At 45.5% G+C, this 22,634-nt stretch overlaps 6 protein-coding genes across 6 annotated transcripts; 4 read left to right on the forward strand and 2 right to left on the reverse strand.

The window, feature by feature from the left end:
- Nucleotides 1-9,349: 9,349 nt before the first annotated feature.
- LOC306979175 (histone H3.2) lies at nucleotides 9,350-9,760 on the forward strand (the record flags this gene model as incomplete). The annotated part of the gene is made up of 1 exon (XM_079578030.1): nucleotides 9,350-9,760. One exon carries the CDS (start codon nucleotides 9,350-9,352, stop codon nucleotides 9,758-9,760), a length of 411 nt encoding a protein of 136 aa, XP_079434156.1.
- A 2,430-nt stretch (nucleotides 9,761-12,190) lies between these two features.
- LOC306979164 (histone H1-like) lies at nucleotides 12,191-12,804 on the forward strand (the record flags this gene model as incomplete). The annotated part of the gene is made up of 1 exon (XM_079578019.1): nucleotides 12,191-12,804. One exon carries the CDS (start codon nucleotides 12,191-12,193, stop codon nucleotides 12,788-12,790), a length of 600 nt encoding a protein of 199 aa, XP_079434145.1. The 3' UTR covers nucleotides 12,791-12,804.
- A 1,292-nt stretch (nucleotides 12,805-14,096) lies between these two features.
- Nucleotides 14,097-14,594, forward strand: LOC306979203 (histone H4). Its single transcript, XM_079578058.1, has one exon. The coding sequence runs from the start codon at nucleotides 14,219-14,221 to the stop codon at nucleotides 14,528-14,530; it is 312 nt and encodes a 103-aa protein (XP_079434184.1). The 5' UTR covers nucleotides 14,097-14,218; the 3' UTR covers nucleotides 14,531-14,594.
- Nucleotides 14,595-15,345: 751 nt separating this feature from the next.
- Nucleotides 15,346-15,785, forward strand: LOC306979194 (histone H2B). Its single transcript, XM_079578049.1, has one exon. It carries the CDS (start codon nucleotides 15,354-15,356, stop codon nucleotides 15,726-15,728), a length of 375 nt encoding a protein of 124 aa, XP_079434175.1. The 5' UTR covers nucleotides 15,346-15,353; the 3' UTR covers nucleotides 15,729-15,785.
- A 1,639-nt stretch (nucleotides 15,786-17,424) lies between these two features.
- On the reverse strand, nucleotides 17,425-17,873 carry LOC306979170 (histone H3.2). The gene has a single exon (XM_079578025.1). It carries the CDS (start codon nucleotides 17,848-17,850, stop codon nucleotides 17,440-17,442), a length of 411 nt encoding a protein of 136 aa, XP_079434151.1. The 5' UTR covers nucleotides 17,851-17,873; the 3' UTR covers nucleotides 17,425-17,439.
- An 874-nt stretch (nucleotides 17,874-18,747) lies between these two features.
- LOC306979184 (histone H2A) lies at nucleotides 18,748-19,155 on the reverse strand. Its single transcript, XM_079578039.1, has one exon. It carries the CDS (start codon nucleotides 19,141-19,143, stop codon nucleotides 18,766-18,768), a length of 378 nt encoding a protein of 125 aa, XP_079434165.1. The 5' UTR covers nucleotides 19,144-19,155; the 3' UTR covers nucleotides 18,748-18,765.
- Between the last annotated feature and the right edge of the window lie 3,479 nt (nucleotides 19,156-22,634).

Below are 22,634 nucleotides of genomic sequence, written 5' to 3' on the forward strand. Positions count from 1 at the left end.
CTTCATCGGGTGCTCGAGGGTTCGTGGGAGTTCGCCCAACCAGTCCACATGTGTTTCGTGGATCTGGAGAAAGCGTTCGACCGCGTCCCTCGTGGTGCCCTGTGGAGGGTGCTCCGGGAGTATGGGGTCCGGGGCCCTCTGCTAAGGGCTGTCCGTTCCCTGTATGACCGCAGCAGGAGCTTGGTTCGCATTGCCGGCAATAAGTCAGACCTGTTCCCGGTGCGTTTTGGTCTCCACCAGGGCTGCCCTTTGTCACCGGTTCTGTTCATTACTTTTATGGACAGAATTTCTAGGCGCAGCCAGGGGCCGGAGGGTGTCCGGTTTGGGAGCCTCAGGATCTCATCTCTGCTGTTTGCAGATGATGTTGTTCTGTTGGCTTCAATGAACCAGGACCTTCAGCGCGCTCTGGGGCGGTTTGCGGCCGGGATGAGGATCAGCACCTCCAAATCCGAGGCCATGGTTCTCCACCGGAAAAAGGTGGCTTCCCCTCTTCAGGTCGGTGGGGAGTCCTTGCCTCAAGTGGAGGAGTTCAAGTATCTCAGAGTCTTGTTCACGAGTGAGGGACGGATGGAGCGTGAGATCGATAGACGGATCGGTGCGGCGTCAGCAGTGATGCGGTCGCTGTATCGGTCTGTCGTGGTGAAGAGGGAGCTGAGTCGGGGGGCAAAGCTCTCGATTTACCGATCGATCTACGTTCCCACCCTCACCTATGGTCATGAGATTTGGGTAATGACCAAAAGGACAAGATCGCGAATACAAGCGGCCGAAATGAGTTTCCTTCGCAGGGTGGCTGGGCGCACCCTTCGAGATCGGGTGAGGAGCTCAGTTACCCGGGAGGAGCTCGGAGTAGAGTCGCTGCTCCTTCACGTCGAAAGGAGCAGCTGAGGTGGCTCGGGCAACTGTTCCGGATACCTCCTGGTCGCCTCCCGTGGGAGGTGTTCCAGGCATGTGCTAGTGGGACAAGGCCTCGTGGAAGACCCAGGACACGGTGGTGGGACTATGTCTCCGAGCTGGCCTGGTGTCGCCTCGGGGTCCCCCCAGAACAGCTGGAGGAAGTGTGTGTGGATCGGGAAGTTTGGGCATCTCTGTTGAGACTGCTGCCCCCGCGACCCGGCCCCGGATAAAGCGGAAGAAAATGGATGGATGGATGGATGGATGGATTTGTTCCTTTATATTTTTCATTTGAAGTTCGTCTGTAAAAGTTTTATCTTTCATTTGTTTAATTGATATTAATTCTCGGACTAAACGGTCATAATTTTGGTTTTTGATTATGTTTATTTCTTTGGATTTAAATTTGAAGAAGGCTGTGATTCTCTGCTTAAGAAGCTCCCACAGCTCGAGGTTTGACCTGGTTAAAACTTTCAGCTGGACAACACGGGTTATTTCCTGTTTTAATTCTGAGAGTAACTCTTGATGTTTCAGATACTGCGTATTGAGTTTCCAAAAGCTTTTTTTCTCCGATCTTCCATAGTTAATGGTCGAACACACCATCAGATGGTCGGAGAAGTCAGTCATGATGGTTTTATAGGACAATATTTTAACATTTGAAGATGTATAAATTCGGTCAATTCTAGTTTTGGATTTAGAATAGTACCTAGTGAAACCATATGCGTTTGGTTTTAAATCGAAAAGCATCAACTAAATCATGTTCTTGACTTATTTCTTTCAAGAGTTTCCCTTCTGTACTTGTTTTTTGCACAGTGCTTCCAATACGGTCTTTTTCATCAGTGATAATGTTAAAATCAACACAAATAATCGTGGTATAATTTACCGTTAAAATCTCTCTCAGTTTTCTCAGTAGTTTACACTTTTTATGGAATTGTTGAGGAGTATGAACATTAATCAATCTAAATGTATGGTTTTGACAAAAACAATCAACCATCAACAGTCTCCCAGGAATAATTTCTCTTTTCTTTATAACAGTTACTTGATTAATTTTGAAAAGGATTCCGACCCTGTCTGCTTTATCCTCTCCAATAGAAATTATACTTTTACCTTTAGACCATAACTTACAAACATCATCAACATCCACAAAAGTATTAAGCCTCATTTCTTGGACAAATAATACATCATAGTTAGTATCGTGCAAGAATTCTAACTTTTTCTTTCGAAAAGTAGATGATTGAACACCACGGATGTTCCATGGGGCAATGCTTAAAGAGGACATCAGGAAGAGGGATTTTTATTGGCACGTTTTTCAAAGGCATGGGATCTACTCTTTCTTTTTCGTTTAGTTGACTCTCCTGGAGCACCAGGCTCTGAGCTGGAGGTAGACGCTGTCTCGGGAGAGCTAAGGGGGTCTTGGTTGGAGCTTTGGTCAGAGACGGAGCTCTCACTTGCACTTTCGTATTTTTCTTCATCTGAACATGATTCAATTGAGACCTCACCTGAGGAGCAGAACTCAGAGGATGGAGGGTGAGAGAGCTCATCCTCAGGGGATGCTGGGAGAGGAGGCCAAAGCTTCTGAGACAGGAGGCCATTGGGATCATATGCATCGGCATCATCTAGAATGGAGGTCTGGGCGCTGGCTTCACGCGGGAGGACCACGGTCACAGCACTGGCTCCAGGCGGAGGCTCGGCGGTCACAGCACTGGCTCCAGGCGGAGGCTCGGGGGTCACAACACTGGCTCCAGGCGGAGGCTCGGCGGTCACAGCACTGGCTCCAGGTGGAGGCTCGGCGGTCACAGCACTGGCTCCAGGCGGAGGCTCGGCGGTCACAGCACTGGCTCCAGGTGGAGGCTCGGCGGTCACAGCACTGGCTCCAGGCGGAGGCTCGGCGGTCACAGCACTGGCTCCAGGTGGAGGCTCGGCGGTCACAGCACTGGCTCCAGGCGGAGGCTCGGCGGTCACAGCACTGGCTCCAGGTTGAGGCTCGGGGGTCACAGCACTGGCTCCAGGCGGAAGCTCGGCGGTCCTGGCGCTGTCTCCAGGCGGAGGCTCGGCGGTCCCGGGTCTGGCTCCAGGCGGCGGGTCGCTGCTCCGGGCTCTGACTCCAGGCGGCGGGTCGCTGCTCCGGGCTCTGGCTCCAGGCGGCGGGTCGCTGCTCCGGGCTCTGGCTCCAGGCGGCGGGTTGTTGATCTGGGTGCTGGATCCAGGAGGTGGATCAGTGTGATCTGGATCTGGCTGTCTGGACTGATGAGGGTGTTTAAACTTGTTTGCATATGAAGAGGGGCATGTGAAAAAAGTATGTCCACACTTATTGCATAAAGTGCACAGTGCATCACAGGTGCAATCTTTAGCTTTATGCCCAAACTGCCCACATTTCCAGCACTTGATATATGGACATTGCCTCAATTGGTGATCAGCTGATTGACAAATAAAACAGGTGTTGTGTTGACCGGGATAGATTATTCTGCCATTATAAGGGCCCAATGATATTGAGTTTGGATATGGATAACAAGTCTTTTTGAGTCTTTTTTCAGCTGGACTTTGTATTTTCTTATTCCGTAGCATATGCCATATTTATCAAGTGGTTTTGTTTTTTGCATGATCGTACAGTACCTTTGTAGGTACAGTTCGATGTCCTCATCAGAAATCCTGCCAGTCCAGAATTTAACAACAATGAAGGTTGTGTCCATTTGTATACATGACTGAATGGACCAGTCCTTCCATTTTGTTTGGGAAGATTTGGAGGCATGTAACTCCAAAAATCGCCTCAAGGGGGCTTCACTCACAAAACAAAGCTCAAAGTCCCTCTTGTTTGGCAGTGCGATAAAGGAATAAATGTCTCTTGCATTTAACCAACAAGACTCAAATAGTAGATTATCACCAACATACTCCCTGCTGGGTGGGTCTCCTTGGCCCGAGTATTGTAAACGAGGCCAAAAGCGGCCAAACTGAGAGGAAAAGGGGCGCCCGAGAGATTTGCTTTGAGCCATTTGGCTCACATAGCACACATAACTCACATCCCGCCACTGCCTGGAAAACCGCTGTAATCACACTCATCTTTCAATCAGGTGAACAAATGAATATAAACAATTATAGATAAGCATTCTCCCGACAGTATCAACAGTATTGAAAAAATGTATTTCAGAGCAAATCACTTCTCATTTAAATTATTCACCATTTAAATTGCATCCAATGCAATTTGGATTTCGTAAATTTCATTCTACTGATACTGCAAACATTTATCTTACAGAGAATATCAAGTCAAAATTGGATAGAGGGGGTATAGTTGGGGCCATCTACCTCGATCTAAGAAAAGCGTTTGATACTGTCAATTCAGACATATTCATTGCCAAATTATCAAAATTTAACATTTCACCAAAGGTTCTACAATTAGTTTAGTTTAGTTTATTTGTTCATTTGAGCAGTTAAAATTCTGCTCAAAAGGAGTGGGCCGAAGCAAAAGCTTATAAACGCCAACCCCGAAATCATTACAATAAAAGTGGATATCACAACAATAGTACAAAAGAACATATTACAAAGTACAAGAGCCTTGGAACACAGCATGCGCACACGTGAACACAACGTACCCGTTTGTGATTTAACGCATTATGATACAATGATACATTTAGCAACATCATACTTGGATTTGCCTCCTTAGCAAGGAACCTGTTACATTTCAAAGCGTCTGTTTTAACACGGACCACCCTTACAAAGCACTTACGGGAATGTTCATGTAATTAACAGAATTTAGCAGAAGAGAAGCGAAGCACAACTACAACAACAGCCTCGTTACATATACAATGTTTGGTACAAAGCAAGTTACAAACGGCAAACGATTGTCAGTCGAATGGTTATCAATGTTATCTATCAATGCCAATGAATTATGTGATATGTAGTAAGTATTTAAGCCCTGCATAGTGGAGTGCGTTAAAAAGCCAGGGTGTAGAGTGGGCTAGTTGAAGAGGGCGTTAGCTCCCCATCAACAAACCCCCACCCAGCTGCCCTAACATCTTTTTTTTTTTTTTTTTTAGAAGATGTTCCTGTACTGTGAGGTGCATTAAAAGACGAAGTTTATGAGCCCGTTGGGAGGGGCCTCTCAGCAGATTTGTAGCTCGCCTGCCCTAATTCTCTATTTGCAATTATAAACAATAGAATGACAACCATTCAGAGCAGCAAATTGATCGTACTGCTCCCCCTAGTGTCAACGTGTTTCTTCTTCTCTGTACTTTTCAAAAATATTTTGTTTGTATTTATATTTGAACAGGTTGAGGTTTGGACATCGTTTCATCTCCATCTCCAATATATTCCACAATTGTACACCATTAACTGTCAGGCTGAAACTTTTCAAAGTGGAGCTATGACTCTGAGTCCTAAAGTTTAATTCATCCCGTAATTCATAACCACCAGTACGTTCTTGGAACCTTCTTTGTATTTGGTTTGGTAACAGTTTATATCTTGCTTTTTATAACATCTGTACAGTTTGGAACTCAACAATGTCGCAGAACTTCATGATCTTTGATTTGAAAAATAGTGGATTTGTGTGGACTAAAAACCCAACTTTATGAATTAATCTGACAGCTCTTTTTTGCAGCAATACTATTGGTTTAACTGTGTTTTTATAGGTACTGCCCCAAACCACAGTACAATAGTATAAATAGGGCAAAATCAGTGAAGAGTATAGGGTATGTAGAGCTTTGACGTTTAAAATGTGCTTTGCTTTTGCTATTACTGCAATGCTTCTTGATATTTTAGTAGATATATATTTAATGTGTGATTTCCAAGTGATTCTGTCATCTATAATGACTCCAAGAAATTTGATTTCGTGCACCCGCTCTATAACAACACCCTCTATCTGAATTCTTCTGAATTGTATCAAAGAGAGCGTGCGAAGTTGAATGATTGTTCCTAAAACCAAACTGATTATCAGAGAGCAAGTTATTTCTTTCAATAAAGCTGTCGAGTCTAGAATTAAAAACCTTCTCTAAGATTTTTGAAAATTGCGGTAAAAGGGAAACAGGCCTGTAGTTTGTAAAGAGATGTTTATCTCCAGCTTTAAACAGAGGAATCACTTTTGCTACTTTCATATTATCAGGAAATTGTCCAGTTTGCAACGATAAGTTACAGATGTGTGTTAACGGCTTAGAGATACTTTCAATGACAGATTTTAAGGTCTTCATATCCATATCATAATAATCTGTCGAGGTTTTATTTTTACACCCTCTAACAATATCCAATATTTCCTTTTCCTTCACAGGATTTAGGAACAAGGACATAGGATTTCTGTCTATCAGTTCACAGTTGTACTTCTCAACGTTTACAATTTTTGCAGCAAGGTTCGGTCAAACATTGACGAAGAATTTATTAAATGTATCGACTACTTCATTCATATTATTTATAGTTATATCCTACAATGGGTGGAATCATACTTAAAAGATAGGAAACAGTGTGTCAGGGTTAACAATAAAACATCCGAGGTAATGTATAATCATGTAGGTGTGCCCCAGGGCTCAACCCTTGGCCCTTTGCTATTTAGTTTATTTATCAATGATCTACCTGATGTGTGTTCTGAAGCATCATGTCAGTTATATGCTGACGACACCATCATTTATGTTCATGCAAAAACGAAAAAACTGGCAGCAGAGAAGCTGACATCTGCTATGGTGTCAGTCTGCGATTGGTTAAAAAAATCGAAATTACATTTAAATACTAGCAAAACTATGTGTATGTTTTTCTCTAAGTCGGCAACCAAAGAGAGCGACCCAATAGTTCTGGTAGATGGGCAAGCACTACAAGTGGTGCAAGAATACAAGTATTTAGGCGTCACCATGGATTCCCAATTATCATTTAAAAAACATGTTAAGAAATTGCGGAACAAAATTTAATTCAATTTAGTGAATTTTAAACATATTAGAAATAACTTAACGACTGATGCTTCAAAATTATACCTAAATGCCACAATTCTCTCGCATAGTAATGACTGTTTGACGAGCTGGTCTCAGGCCAACAAGACCACATTGTTGCCTGTAGAAAGACTTTATAAGCAGTCAGTAAAAACATTAGACAAAAAGAACAATTCTTATCATTACTGTAAAGTCTTTACCAAACATAATTTTTTAAAGTGGGAAAATGTGTTAATGTATTCAGATGTAATTATGGTCTATAAAACCCTAAATGGACTAGCCCCGCCCCCATTACAGGAGTTTATACAGCTGAATGTAAATACAAACACACGCTCATCGAGCAGAGGAGACTGTAAAATCCCATTTAGAAAAAACTTCTTTTGGACAATCTGCCTTCTCAGTACGAGCAGCTCACTCCTGGAACCTGATCCCAACAGACCTGAGGAACCTGACCTCACTCCACACTTTTAGAAACTCTGTGAAGAAGTGGCTTTTAGACAATCAGACATGTGAACACAACATGGTCTAGAGTCACCAACCACTGATACATGTCTTGCTGTGTGGAAGATTGTGGTGTTTTGTGTATTGTCCCTTTCTTATCTGTGAACATTTACCTACTTTTTACATATTTGATGTTGTCATTCATCATTCACTGTCTTTTTATGTCTCTGTGATGGTGTTTTTGCTGCATGTTTGTCCTGTCTGTCATGACATCAACCTGCCATGGGACTACGGATGAAAATTAGCCTATATGCCTAACTCCGGCAAATTTACATGTTGAAGAAACACATGTTGATTAATGTGCACTGTCCCAATTCGAATAAAATAAGATAAGATAAGATAAGATAAGATAAGATAAGATAAGATAAGATAAGATAAGATAAGATAAGATAAGATAAGATAAGATAAGATAAGATAAGATAAGATAAGATAATCCTTTATTGATCTCACAAAGGAGAAATTCACTTGTTACAGTCGGCGTTCAAGAAGATCACTCAGAGTTAATAAAGTGCAGCTGATACAGAGATTATTGCACATGTTACTTCACAGTCTTATTGTACAGTCTGACAGCAGTGGGGATGAAGGCTTTGCGGTAGCGCTCCGTCCTGCACTGAGGGTGTCTCAGTCTGCCACTGAGAGAGCTGCACAGCTCTTCTACAGTCCCGTGCAGTGGGTGGGAGGTGTTGTCCATGATGGAGGTGGGCTTGGCTAACACCCTCCTGTCCCTCACCTCCTCCACAGAGTCCAGGGGGCAGCCCAGGACGGAGCTGGCCCTCCTGACCAGCTTGTTCAGTCTGTTCTTGTCCCGCTCTGTGCTGCCCGGAGCCCAGCACACGGCAGCGTAGTGGAGAGCAGAGGCGACCACAGAGTCATAAAAAGTCCTGAGCAGAGGCCTGCTCACTCCGAAGGACCTCAGTCTCCTCAGAAGGTGGAGGCGACTTTGGCCCTTCTTGTACAGGGAGTTGGTGTTGTGGGACCAGTCCAGTTTATTGTTGAGGTGAACACCCAGGCACTTGAAACTGTCCACCTCCTCAATGTCCTCCCCCTGGATGTTCAGCGGTGTGTGCGGTAGTGTCTTCCTCGTGAAGTCGATCACCATCTCCTTCGTCTTACTGATGTTCAAGCACAGGTGGTTGCGCTCACACCAGTCCACAAAGTCTAGGATGACTGACCGATACTCCTGGTCGTTCCCCTTAGACACACAGCCCACGATGGCGGAGTCGTCAGAGAACTTCTGCAGATGACAGCTGTCCGTGTTGTATGTGAAGTCCGATGTGTAGATGGTGAAGAGAAACGGTGAGAGGACGGTGCCCTGAGGGACCCTGGTGCTGCAGACGACCACCTCAGACTCACAGCTGCGCAGCCGCACATACTGTGGTCGGTCCGTGAGGTAGTCGATGGTCCATGCAGTGAGATGTTCATCCACTCCCGCGTCCTCCAGCTTCCCCCGCAGCAGCGCCGGCCTGATGGTGTTGAAGGCACTGGAGAAGTCAAAGAACATGACCCTCACAGCGTTCCCGGCGTGCTCCAGGTGCATGAGCGCCCGCTCCGACAGGTAGATGACAGCGTCCTCTTTAAATAAAGACATTAAAAAAATAAAATTAAAAAAAGGATTACATCCCAGTGCTCAATCACTACATTTTAGCTTCATAGTGCACATTATTAAGAAAGAACTATTTCTCTCGAAAATAAAATAAAGATTTAATACAAACATTATGCACATGTGTCACATGATCTGCTCCTGAGCATCTACCTAGAGGTTTTCAGTTCCTAATTAGTGTTAAATAAGTTTATAACAGGCGTTACAACAAACATTTATGTAACTATATGTCGTATTTATACATGAATATAACACAAATCAACGTAAACTCGTTGTAAGTATTAAGTTCTGTAACTAAATACAATCCCAACACTGCTGAGGCTCAGCCCCTCCCCCTTCTCCAAGCTGACCAATAGAAAGTGAGTGTGTGGTCAGAGGGAGGAGCTCACAGAGGTTTAAAAGCAGCTCCTCTCCGCTCCTCTGCAGTTCTCTTCTCTGTCACAGTCAGGAATAAACAAACATGGCCAGAACCAAACAAACCGCGCGTAAATCCACCGGAGGCAAAGCCCCCAGGAAGCAGCTGGCCACTAAGGCCGCCCGTAAGAGCGCCCCGGCCACGGGAGGAGTGAAGAAGCCTCACCGCTACAGGCCCGGCACCGTGGCTCTGAGGGAGATCCGCCGCTACCAGAAATCCACCGAGCTGCTGATCCGCAAGCTGCCCTTCCAGCGCCTGGTCCGAGAGATCGCCCAGGACTTCAAGACCGACCTGCGCTTCCAGAGCTCCGCCGTCATGGCTCTGCAGGAGGCCAGCGAGGCTTACCTGGTGGGTCTGTTCGAGGACACCAACCTGTGCGCCATCCACGCCAAGAGGGTCACCATCATGCCCAAAGACATCCAGCTGGCCCGCCGCATCCGCGGAGAGAGAGCTTAGACACAACCGGCTCCTCTGAGGAAAAAACGGCTCTTTTCAGAGCCACCACTTCCCTAAAGAGCCGCTTCTGTCTAACATGACACTGTACATGTCAAAATCAGGACAAGTTCCGTTTACTAGAGAAGAAAGTAGTGCCCAATATGCGTTAAGAATTAGGTGCAATTGATAGTGGTGGGATTTATGGCTCTAAAGGGAGCCGTTCACTTTAGAGCCGACTGGCACTTTTTAACTTTTTTTTTTTAAATTAAGTTAATACCCTCCGAACGTAATTTTAACGAAAATGTCACTATTTCAAGCAATATAACATCGATATTTCCTGTATGGAATTGTTACATCAATCACACGACCTGAATAAGCTTCTATTTCTCTCATTCACGTAACTTTTTCTCCCGCGCGCAAGAGGGAAAAAAACGTATATGAAAGAGATCGAGCTTCAACGCGATCTCCTCTGTAACCGTAGTTTATTTCATTAAGACTTTTGTTATTTCTCAGACGCGTTGCCTTACGCGTGCTCACTTTGAGCTCCTCGTGGGGCGGACTGAGGAGGAGACCAAGAGCTGCTATAGCGGTGCTGGCACTGGGAGAGCTCGGGAACGCGCTCGCCGTTTCCCCAGAGCCGCGTCCACGTCCCGCGGTCGTGCATTCACAAACTGTCCCTCTGCCACTCCTCTCTCCGTCTGCCCCACTCCAGCAGTGACTTTTGTTTCGCAAAATAAGCACATGCACAACTAAGTGACGCCCCTCCTCCGAAGAGGAATAAAATAATAAAAAGAGCGCTCACCTCCGCGGACCCGTTCATATCGTTCACTGTAAAGACTCGTTCAAAAGAGCCGGATCGTTCGCGACCGACACATCACCAGAACTTGAGTACTGGATATAAAATGCATGATTAAGTAGTGAAATAAAATGAAACATCCATGAAATTAGCCTAAGATGTGTGTCCTCCGAATAAAGCGCATGAAACTATTCTCACTGGAATGAGAACCTCTTTTACTCAAGAGTAGGCCTTCTTTGTATTGTACTAATACTATACTATACTAATACTAATACTATACTATACTATACTATACTATACTATACTATACTATACTATACTATACTATACTATACTATACTATACTATACTATACTATACTATACTATACTATACTATACTATACTATACTATACTATACTATACTTTATATATCATTTTACTCAGGTAGAAAGAAGTACCAACTACCCTAAGGCGTACAATAAGGCTACTTTAAAAAGTTACTCAAGTACATTGATTGTACTCGAGTAAATGTAACGGAGTACTGGCCGCCTGTTTTAAGTACAGATTTAAATATGGTCCATGGTTTAAATATCTTCTGTCTTGAGAGAAGTCCGTTTAGGTTTACAGGAAACACTTTCAGAACCTTGGACAGCGACAGTAATATCCATGCATAACATCATTAAGCTCTGATCAAGGGAACAGTATATGGTTCAATAACATTAACCACAGGACTTTAGAGCCAGTTTAGGCCTGTACAGTTTGTGCTACTTTGTAAATCTAGTGTTCTCCATGTTGAGTGGAATAAATACATTTACACTTAATATGAAGTGTGTTTTGTTGATTTGGTTTGAAAAAGTCTGTAAAGTAATCTGGAATCTGGAAGTTTCTTTGCTCCGAATATAAAAAAGGGAGACAAAAACATTTTACTGCCTCAAAAACAGAAAAGACACATTTCCTTCAACTTTGATATGAGGGTGAAATGTTTTGTAATTGTGTGAATGAACTTGTTTCCCGATACAAATAGCTCATGTTCGTGGATCATGTGGACTTTCTGCCTGTTCCTGCGCCTCTGTTTCCATTACGATTTCGACTCTAGTGCTGGATGTTTTGTGCAAGTACAAAATAATATCAAGTAAAACTAGGTCAAAAGATGAAAGCCTTTGTCCGCTCAGTTGGTCAGGAGCTCCAGGCCGTGACCTCATGTGTGTTTGCTGCTGCTGCTGAAGTGGCTTCCAAACGCAGAGCTCACTCCTGACACAGACACTTTGACTTTGTGCCTCTGCAGAGGCGAGTTTGGAACAGGAAACGTGTCTTTCCTGAGGCCTGAGCGGCTCTGGGATGATGTGAGGAGGAAATGAGTGGGACTTGTCTGTTCCAGAATGCGCACAGTCAAAGGTTTGGATCGTTCCAGACGCACAGACTCGTTCACATTGATGTTGTATTTGATTTCAATCCGAGGGGAAACTTCCTCCACACCGTCTCCTGCTCTGATCTGTCCTGACCAGAGCGTTTCTTTCACTTTTCGAGCCTTTTCCTGACGCGCACAAACACAAGAGCCTCTGATCCAAACGGGCTGAGTCTCTACGGTTCTCACGCTGTGTTTAAGTGCGCCTCGTGCTCGGGGAAACTCCACTCTCTCTCAGACTGTTGTTGTGAGTGACGTTTTGAAAACTATGGCAGAAGAAGCTCCCGCTCCCGCCGCGGCTCCGGCCAAAGCCGCCAAGAAGAAGTCCGCCCCCAAAGCCAAGAAGAGCGGCCCCAGCGTCAGCGCGCTCGTCGTCCAAGCCGTGTCCGCCTGCAAGGAGCGCGGCGGCGTGTCCCTGCCCGCGCTCAAGAAGGCCCTGACCGCCGCCGGATACGATGGGGAGAAGAACAAGGCCCGGGTCAGGCTCGCCGTTAAGAAGCTGCTGGAGAAGGGCACCCTGGTGCAGAAGAAGGGCTCCTACAAGATGAACAAGCCCGCGGCCGAGCCGAAGAAGGCCAAGAAGCCCGCGGCCAAGAAAGCGGCCCCTAAAGCCAAGAAGCCCGCGGCCGCTAAGAAAGTCAAGAAACCCGTTGCCGCTAAGAAAGTCAAGAAAGCGGCCACTCCCAAGAAGGCCAAGAAGTCCCCGAAGAAGGCAGCCAAGCCCGCGGCCAAGAAAGTGACCAAGAGCCCGAAGAAAGCGGCCAAGAGCCCCAAGAAGCCGGCGAAGAAGGCCCCCGCGGCGAAGAAAGCGGCCCCAAAGAAAACCGCCAAGCCCAAAGCCAAGAAGGCCGTGGCCAAGAAGAAGTAACTCCTCCACTTTGTCCCCCCCGGACCAACAAAGGCTCTTTTCAGGGCCACACACTCCGCTAAAGACGCAGCTTCAGGCAAAGTCAGGCAAGATAATGCGTAAAATGACTATTAGGCACAGTATGCGCTTTTACGCACGGGATTACACTAGTGTCAATGAGGGACAAGCATGACTAAAATCTGCAGATAATATAGTATAATATATTTGCTGAATGAGGCTAGAATGAAAATAAATATTAGGGACAGAGACACTATAAAAGAGCCATTTAAATCACTCAGGAACAGGTCTGCGTTTTGTCCATGTGGAGAAGAAACATTGAAGCAGACGATATCATTAAATATATATTTCCCTGATATTAAAAAATGCTTAATATTATAACAATCAAATAACTAATAACACTTAGAAGTGGTGATGGAGAAATGATCTATTTATTCTGATAAAATATTGTTGAAAGTTGAGTTTTATCCTGTTTTTCCAGATGATGCGTAAAATAACTATTACGCACAGTATGCGCTTTTACGCACGGGATTACACCAGTGTCCGAGCGTCCCAGTGTAGAAGTGTTTCTGTTGACTAAAAATAGGATTAAACTAAATAAATGTGAGGGCTAAAACTATGGCTAAATCCTGCAGATATATTTGTTGACTAAATAAGGCCAGACTGAAAATAAATATTGGGGACTAAGACACTTTTAAAGAGCCATTTAAATAATTATATAAAATAACAGGTCTGTGCTTTGTCCATGTTTGAGTATATTATATGATATCAAAGCTTACATAAGAATAAATTTGTCTAAAAGTAAGTTCAAAAAGAGTTCCATCAGTGTGTTCAGAGTTGGATCTCTGTCTCTTTTCTGTCTGAAGAAACACTTTGGGAAATGGCTTTGAGCTTGAAAACAGAACCTAATTGGTTCAGATCTATTGAAATGTATGACCCTCCTGAACTGATGCTTCTGGTTTTCTCAAAAAACACACTCTTTAAAACCATGTGTGATTTTTAACACTATTTCTGTGTCATTTCTCATTTTTGGTTGTGTTAAAGTTGTGTCGGTTTTCACATTTCTGTGTAAAAAAACAGCTGGTTTTAAGTCATTTGATTTTCACAAACAGTGTGAACATCTGTATTCACATCTTTGACTTAGTGATTATGGTGAGCATGAACAATGTAAATCAGTCTTTTTTTATGTTGATCAAACATCCTCAGCTAATTACACATACAAATGACTTGAATGATGTTTGTAAATGTTTTAAAGTCATTCCTGAGTGTATATGAAGCATTTTAGGAAAAAAAGTGCTTTTTTTGTTGCTTCATGTGTCCAGTCGGTGGCGCTGGTGCGCACATGTCTTCCTTCAGGTTCTCAGTCAGTGAATATAGTCTGAGTGTGTGGAGTCTCAGGTCATATCGTCCTGAAACCACAGAACAGTGAAAATGTCCGGAAGAGGAAAAGGCGGGAAAGGTCTGGGTAAAGGAGGCGCTAAGCGTCACCGTAAAGTGCTCCGTGACAACATCCAGGGCATCACCAAGCCCGCTATCCGCCGTCTGGCTCGCCGCGGCGGAGTCAAGCGTATCTCCGGTCTGATCTACGAGGAGACCCGCGGGGTGCTCAAGGTTTTCCTGGAGAACGTGATCCGTGACGCCGTGACGTACACCGAGCACGCCAAGAGGAAGACCGTGACCGCCATGGACGTGGTGTACGCCCTGAAGAGACAGGGCCGCACTCTGTACGGCTTTGGAGGTTAACTCTTCATCTGAGAAACAACGGCCCTTTTTAGGGCCCCCACTTCCTAAGAGAGGCGCTTTTCATTTAGTACCCGTTAATAACCATGAATATATATGCATATAATATTTTATTTATTACAAAACATTATCTACACTGTATTTCAAACTGTCCTGATGAAATAAGGTTTGCAAACTCAGTGTGGTGTTAATAATTAATCCTGACATGAACTCTATTCCTGATAGTGTGTGAAACTGCTGTTATGCTAAAGGCCACGATAGGAACATTTTAGAATGAATATCTCAGCTCTAAAGGAGCTTCATGGATCCATGGATTTCCCTGATTATTAAAATATTACTATACAAAACACAGGAAGAGCATTTGTGCTGAAACTGTCATAACAGTCAGATATAAACGACATCATGGTCCTGCAGAGAAACAAATGAAGCCATGAACAGATTCATGACTCGTTTATTAAGCTTCACTTTGTTCTTTTCCTCCTGAACCAGACTTTGTTTCATGTTTACATTAAAAACAATGTAGGACTTACTGATTGGGGCACCTTCATGCTTGTACTGTCTATTTGAACAGACCCAACGCTTTTGTATTTTCCCTCCAGAACTCAGTTCTTTGCTAAAATAGATCCTCCCCCCCCTCTTCTTTCGGGTTAATGGCGGGCTACTGGCCAAACTAAGGCGCATTCCGCCACCAACTCTCCCCCCTCTCCCTCTGCGGCTCCTCCAATCCCAGCTCAGACCCGACACAGCGGAGTCTACAGAGTCCAGAATAAAACCTGCGGCTGCGCCTCTGTCCCTCAGTCACTCCGCTGATCCTGAGCAGAGAAACATGCCTGAACCAGCCAAGTCCGCGCCCAAGAAGGGCTCCAAGAAAGCCGTGACCAAGACCGCAGGGAAAGGCGGCAAGAAGAGGAGAAAGTCCAGGAAGGAGAGCTACGCCATCTACGTGTACAAGGTGCTGAAGCAGGTCCACCCCGACACCGGCATCTCCTCCAAGGCTATGAGCATCATGAACTCCTTTGTCAACGACATCTTTGAGCGCATCGGAGGAGAGGCCTCCCGCCTGGCGCACTACAACAAGCGCTCCACCATCACCTCCAGGGAGATCCAGACCGCCGTGCGCCTCCTGCTGCCCGGAGAGCTGGCCAAGCACGCCGTGTCCGAGGGCACCAAGGCCGTGACCAAGTACACCAGCTCCAAGTAAACTGTCCGTCCTCTGAACAACACAACGGCTCTTTTAAGAGCCACACACTTCAATAAACGAGCTGTGCTTCTTTTTTGTATTCACCTTTAACGTGCGTTTCTGACACAAATCGTCAGAATGCTGATCCAGGTTAGACTGTATTAAGCAAAGAGTCCGCAGTGAAATAATTTGAAATTCTGATTTACACATTTCTTGCTGTAGCTAGTTGCGATGTTTACTACTTGCGATGGGATTCATGGATCTTTGAAAGGAGCATTATTTTTTTATTTTTTAAGTAAATCCCTCCGAAATGGACTTTATTTGAACGAAAAATTCACTTTTACACAATATAACATGTGTTTCACAGGACCCGATTAAGCTTCTATTCCTCTCATTAATATAACTTTTAATCTGCACTTCTCTCCCTCGCTCAAGAGAGGGGAAAACACTTAAGTGAAAGAGGTCTAGCTTCAACACGAACTCCTCTAACCGTTGTTATTTCATGAGGACTCTCGCTCGTGGGACGGCGGTGATGACCGGGGCGGACTGAGGAGGAGGCAGTTGGGTTGGTGATTAGAGTGAACCTGCCCCCCCCCCCCCCCCCCCCCCCCCCCCCCCCCATCATACTCAAATTTCAATGACAAATATGTCAATCGTGTGTGCTGTTTTGTGCTGTAAAAATCTTTGTTTGTGCTGTTACGGTTTTTGAGATATTGATTGTTTTTTGCATGCAGTGTGTGTTGCCGTGCGCCTCTGACACGTGCGCGCGCCTCAGAGGAGGACGAGGGTGAACGCCTCAAGGCTCTAAAGTTTGTAATATAAAAACCGAACCAGCACAAACGGAAATCTTTACAGCACAAAACAGCAGAGATGTAGAGGAAGCGGTGACACATTTTTTACCCGTTTTAGAACTTTCTAACGAGCAGGGTGACCTCAGATCTGACCAATAAAACAATCATTAATATCTCAAAAACCATAACAGCACAAACGAAGATTTTTACAGCACAAACGAGTGACATATTTTTCATTTAAATTTGAGGGGGGCCAGGTTCACTCTAATCTCTAAATCTTCCCCACTCCAGCAGTGACTTTTGTTTCGCAAAATAAGCATGCACAACTGAGTGACGCCCCTCTCCCGAAGAGGAATTAAAACAAAATAACGTTCATATCGTTCACTGTAAAGACTCGTCGCGACCGACACATCACTGTTACCTTTCTATGAAATAAGTAAACATGCCTTTTATATTGGAGTAAAGCGTAACAGGTATCTTGAATTAAAAAAATGGGGTAGAAAGGGTAAAAAAACAATAGTACAGAGGCGGGGAGTACTGTTGCACATACCTTTTTGAGGTAATTTTACATCTTAGAGTAGTTATATGGTTCTTTTTATTACATAATTAATACTATCGTGAAGCATCTGTTCTAAGCACACAAAACCGAAGGAAAAACTGATTTGTTCAAGAGTGATTAAAGCTTCAATGTACTTCAGGGGGAAAATATATTTCTGTATATATTCAAGCAATTACTCTCTACTCGTGTTTAGCTACTTTTTAGGCTGTGGTCACTTTAATACATTTTAATATATGAAAGTGGCTTTAATGTTATTATTCTAACGTGCACAGCTCAGTGTGATGTGAGGCCTACAGGTTATTTCATATTCGACTGAAGCGGCTCTTTAGGGAAGTGGTGGCTCTGAAAAGAGCCGTTTTTTCCTCAGAGGAGCCGGTTGTGTCTAAGCTCTCTCTCCGCGGATGCGCCGGGCCAGCTGGATGTCTTTGGGCATGATGGTGACCCTCTTGGCGTGGATGGCGCACAGGTTGGTGTCCTCGAACAGACCCACCAGGTAAGCCTCGCTGGCCTCCTGCAGAGCCATGACGGCGGAGCTCTGGAAGCGCAGGTCGGTCTTGAAGTCCTGGGCGATCTCTCGGACCAGGCGCTGGAAGGGCAGCTTGCGGATCAGCAGCTCGGTGGATTTCTGGTAGCGGCGGATCTCCCTCAGAGCCACGGTGCCGGGCCTGTAGCGGTGAGGCTTCTTCACTCCTCCCGTGGCCGGGGCGCTCTTACGGGCGGCCTTAGTGGCCAGCTGCTTCCTGGGGGCTTTGCCTCCGGTGGATTTACGGGCGGTTTGTTTGGTTCTGGCCATGTTTGTTTACTCCTGACTGTGACAGAGAAGAGAACTGCAGAGGAGCGGAGAGGAGCTGCTTTTAAACCTCTGTGAGCTCCTCCCTCTGAGCACACACTCACTTTCTATTGGTCACTTTGGAGAAGGGGGAGGGGCTGAGCCTCTGTTGGGATTGTATTTAGTTACAGAACTTAATACTTACAAAGAGTTTATGTTGATTTGTGTTATATTCATGTATAAATACGACATATTATTACACAAATGTTTGTTGTAACGCCTGTTATAAACTTATTTAACACTAATTAGGAACTGAAAACGTCTTGGCAGATGCTCAGGAGCAGATCATGTGACACATGTGCATAATGTTTGTATGAAATCTTTATTTTATTTTAGGGAGAAATAGTTCTTTCTTCATAATGTGCACTATTAAGCTAAAATGTAATGATTGAGCACTGGGATGTAATCCTTTGATTCTAGGAAAGTAACTAAACACTCTTAAATGAGAGCAACTTCACAATAGTTACTCAAAACGCTTTTCAAAGTACATGCAGTAGTTAGCCACTCCTCAGGCCACTCTAACTGAACCTTTATTATACTTGTAACGATTCTTGTTATATATAATCTTAATACTTCAAGCTTCATGTCTGACCACTGGCACATAGCACTATCATATCCGTGAATTATCAGTGTTGTATCCAGTATGGATTATCTGTATTGCCACCCCAGGGCAGCTGTGGCTACTTATGCAGCTCATCACCAGGTTTATTGTGAATGAATAATACATGTGTGTCTGGAAACGCGCTGTACCAAGGTCGATGCGTAAAGGCGCATTGCGCACAGTCTGGATAAACTATGATCCTCTGACTGAAGCGGCTCTTTCTGAGGCTGTGGGTGGCTCTTAAAAGAGCCGTTGTTGTGGTCAGTGTCTCGGACACTTTACTTGGCCTTCTCGGTCTTCTTGGGCAGCAGCACGGCCTGGATGTTGGGCAGCACTCCTCCCTGAGCGATGGTCACTCCTCCCAGCAGTTTGTTGAGCTCCTCGTCGTTGCGCACGGCCAGCTGCAGGTGGCGGGGGATGATACGGGTCTTTTTGTTGTCACGAGCTGCGTTTCCCGCCAGCTCCAGGATCTCAGCGGTCAGATACTCCAGCACGGCCGCCAGGTACACGGGGGCTCCGGCGCCCACACGCTGGGCGTAGTTTCCTTTGCGGAGCAGCCTGTGCACACGGCCCACGGGGAACTGCAGCCCGGCCCTGGAGGAGCGGGACTTGGCCTTAGCGCGGGCCTTTCCGCCGGTTTTACCTCTGCCGCTCATTTTGAAATGTCTTACTGTTGAAAAGACTCACAGGAAGAATGAGCTGAGACCGAGGCGCAGGGTATTTTATGTGCGGGAGCGCGGGCCTTTGAGTGACGCACCAATCAGAAGACAGCCTCACTGAGTCCCGCCCAAAGAATATTATAGCCTTAGGAGCATGTGACTGATTAGGCTCTCCTAAAGTGAGGCCTGGATCGCCACAACTTCAAAGACACTTTTGAAAGTGCTCACGTGTTGGTTATTTTGTTCTAAATGCGCCAGTGGGAGTTTTTTCTTTGTCCATGTGATCAGATCCAGTGGGTTATAGGTCTGTTTTAGATCTTTGCACATCTTCTTTATATAATTCGTGCTTATATAAGCATTGTTAAAAGAATTATAGACAATATGGTTGCTTTGAGTGATTGGCTTTTTAAATCTCAGGACTTCATCAGATTATTTTTAGGTGGTAACTTTAAAGCAGTGCCAAGTAAATTGTGCCCCTAGAGGCCATAAGCGCCACTGCAGGTGTCGTATTATGTTGCGTGTTTTACTTATTAATAAGTCGAATGCCCATCTCGACTACGCATGCGTGGGTCAATCAGGCTCCTAATTTCTGGTCCGATCTGACACAGTCAAAATGCCGGACTTATATGGGATTGGGGTATTGGGCTCATCTCCACCTCTGATTTCACTTCTTTAATGAGTGAGGCAGTGAGAGAGAGATTTGTTTTTGATGAACTTCATAAAACTGAAAATAAATCCTCTCTGTGTCCCCTGTGTAGAACGATGACATCACCGCAGAGATCATCTTCCATACTCCTTCCAAGCCACTTGGAGCCAAACAAAAAGAAAGGAAGGCAGTAGCAGCCATTAGGTCCACCTTAAATAAAAAAGTAAATTAAACAGGTTAGGGGACTTAAAGACGGCCAACCACAAGGCAAGGCAAATCTTACCGTCACACCCCCCTAGCCCTACTTGGCCTGGTGCTTTGATAGCGATAGCACCTCACACCACGCGAGGACCCCAGCAGACCCCGGACCAAAACATCGAGCGAGCAATGGACGCCATGGAGTGGTGCGCGTTGAGGCTCTTGCCACCCGCGACGCTAAAATAAACCATGTTTTAGACCGAAAAGGTCGGGAGCCAGCCTCCTACTGAACAATCTGCTGTGAAAAACTCATCTGTATGGACCCTGTAGGAGCCAGAAAAGGACTTTCTAGTAAATTTAAAAGGACATTTGAGTAGGGGAATACTTGCCTCCCTCTAGTGGGCGCTTTGAAGATGTAGCTGTGAAGATGGGAAACCATAAAGGGCAAAGAATAGGTGTGTTTAAGATGAAGTGCGCCTCGCCTCGATTCCAGACGAGACCAGGCGGTGGCGTCAGAGGGCGGAGAAAGGTGCCTCTAATCAAGGCAGACACATCTCAGCCCCGAGAACAGAGAGGAGCCTCAGATCACGCAGCGTCTCGCGTTTGTTAGAACGTTTGGGAATAAAACTATTTTAAAAGTTTGTGACACATTTCTGCTTCTCCCACTCACCAGACAGACGCCCCATCACTACAGCAAAAATAACAGACTCTCCTCTTACAGTTTAGGATTAGAATAATAAACTTAAGCTTATTTAAATGTAGGCCATATGTTGAACACACGGCACTTTATGTCATGAAGACTCTGAAGACTATGAAGCATTTCTGCAGATTTAAGTAGATCTCTGTGATGAGAAAAGATGAGGCAGGAGCTGTGGAGCGTCAGGGCAACACGTTTCCGATCTAAACACAACTCGTATCCAATCATCTGTCAGTCCTCTGTCAGCGTACGTGTTTACAGCACTTCATTTCCCACAATCCCTTTGGCCTTTGTAGTTCAGCCAGCCGAGCGAGGCGGAGAAAAGCAACTTTGCTCGCCTACCCAAGGCGCTCCAGCCGCCTCGGTCTCACGAGAATACAGGCACTGTCGCACAGGTGGCGTCAGAGTGAGGCGGGGCCATCTTGGACACGAATCTGACCGGCCTGCAGCCGCCTGCAGCTGCCTGCAGCGCCTCGCTCATCTTAAACACACCTATTAGGTGTGTTTAAGATGAAGTGCGCATCGCCTCGATTCCAGACGAGACCAGGCGGTGGCGTCAGAGGGCGGAGAAAGGCGCCTCTAATCAAGGCAGACACATCTCAGCCCCGAGAACAGAGAGGAGCCTCAGATCGCGCAGCGTCTCGCGTTTGTTAGAACGTTTGGGAATAAAACTATTTTAAAAGTTTGTGAACACATTTCTGCTTCTCCCACTCACCAGACAAATCGCCCCATCACTACAGCAAAGATAACAGACTCTCCTCTTACAGTTTAGGATTAGAATAATAAACTTATGCATATTTAAAATGTAGGCCATATGTTGAACACACGGCACTTTCTGTCAAATATGAAGACTCTGAAGCATTTCTGCAGATGTAAGTAGATCTTGGTGAGGAGCAGGAGCTGCGGAGCGGCAACACGTCTCCGATCTAAACACAACTCATATCCAGTCATCTGTCAGTCCTCTGTCAGCAAACGTGTTTACGGCACTTCATTTCCCACAATCCCTTTGGCCTTTGTAGTTCAGCCAGCCGAGCGAGGCGGAGAAAAGCAACTGCGCTCGCCTACCCAAGGCGCTCCAGCCGCCTCGGTCTCACGAGAATACAGGCACCGTCACACAGGTGGCGTCAGAGCGATTCTGACCGGCATGCACCGCTTGCCTGCAGCCGCCTGCAGCGCCTCGCTCATCTTAAACACACCTATTGTCTGCAGGAGGTGTGGCTGCAGCAGGAAGACCAAGGCTACGTCTGAAACCATCAAATTGTAGCCTCTAAGCTCTAACACTAGCAACTAACTCCTTAACCTTTAATGGGGTCGACTGTTAGATCTCTATGCAGTTAGTGAACTAGAGTTTCAGCAGCATTTTGAACAATCCGTCAGTCTACCACAGTTGCCCTGACTGACAGAAGCGAGGCAACCCGTCTCTGCCATTGACACAAACATTGTTTGGCTCATGATGGGGGATAATAAAGTCTTTAGTTTGACCTGTGAGAACTCTTGTGGGTCCAATGGCATTGTTTGCCATAATTTCCGTCTGGTTTTATTTTTGTTTTATAGCATCTTAAAGATCACCTTCAAATGTACTATCAAGTGTAAGTAAGTCAGTGCTTTATTGTCATTGTACAAGCGTACAACGAAATAGTGTTCAGGTGTCAGTCCTGAGCTGCTGCCACAGTGTGTCAACCTGACCCGCATGACCTTGGAGGGTCTGTACTATGCGGAACAAACCTGGCTGCCCTCTGTCTCCTCTGAAACGGTACAGTGCCTCCCTGTTTCAGAGCGTGGTGTCCTGCACTGGTCAGCTCCACCTCCTCCTTCCTCTTCCTCCTGCAGCTCCCTCCGCTCCAAAGCAGTCTTTCACCATCTCCTCGTTTGTCCCTTTTTTGTTTATTGTTGCTCGTCCTGCGACGCCTCCTCTGTGCTGCAGGTGTGGGGGCTCTTGGTGCCTCT

This window comes from Gobius niger (assembly GCF_951799975.1).
Source record: "Gobius niger genome assembly, chromosome: 19".
Taxonomy (NCBI): Eukaryota; Metazoa; Chordata; class Actinopteri; order Gobiiformes; family Gobiidae; genus Gobius; species Gobius niger.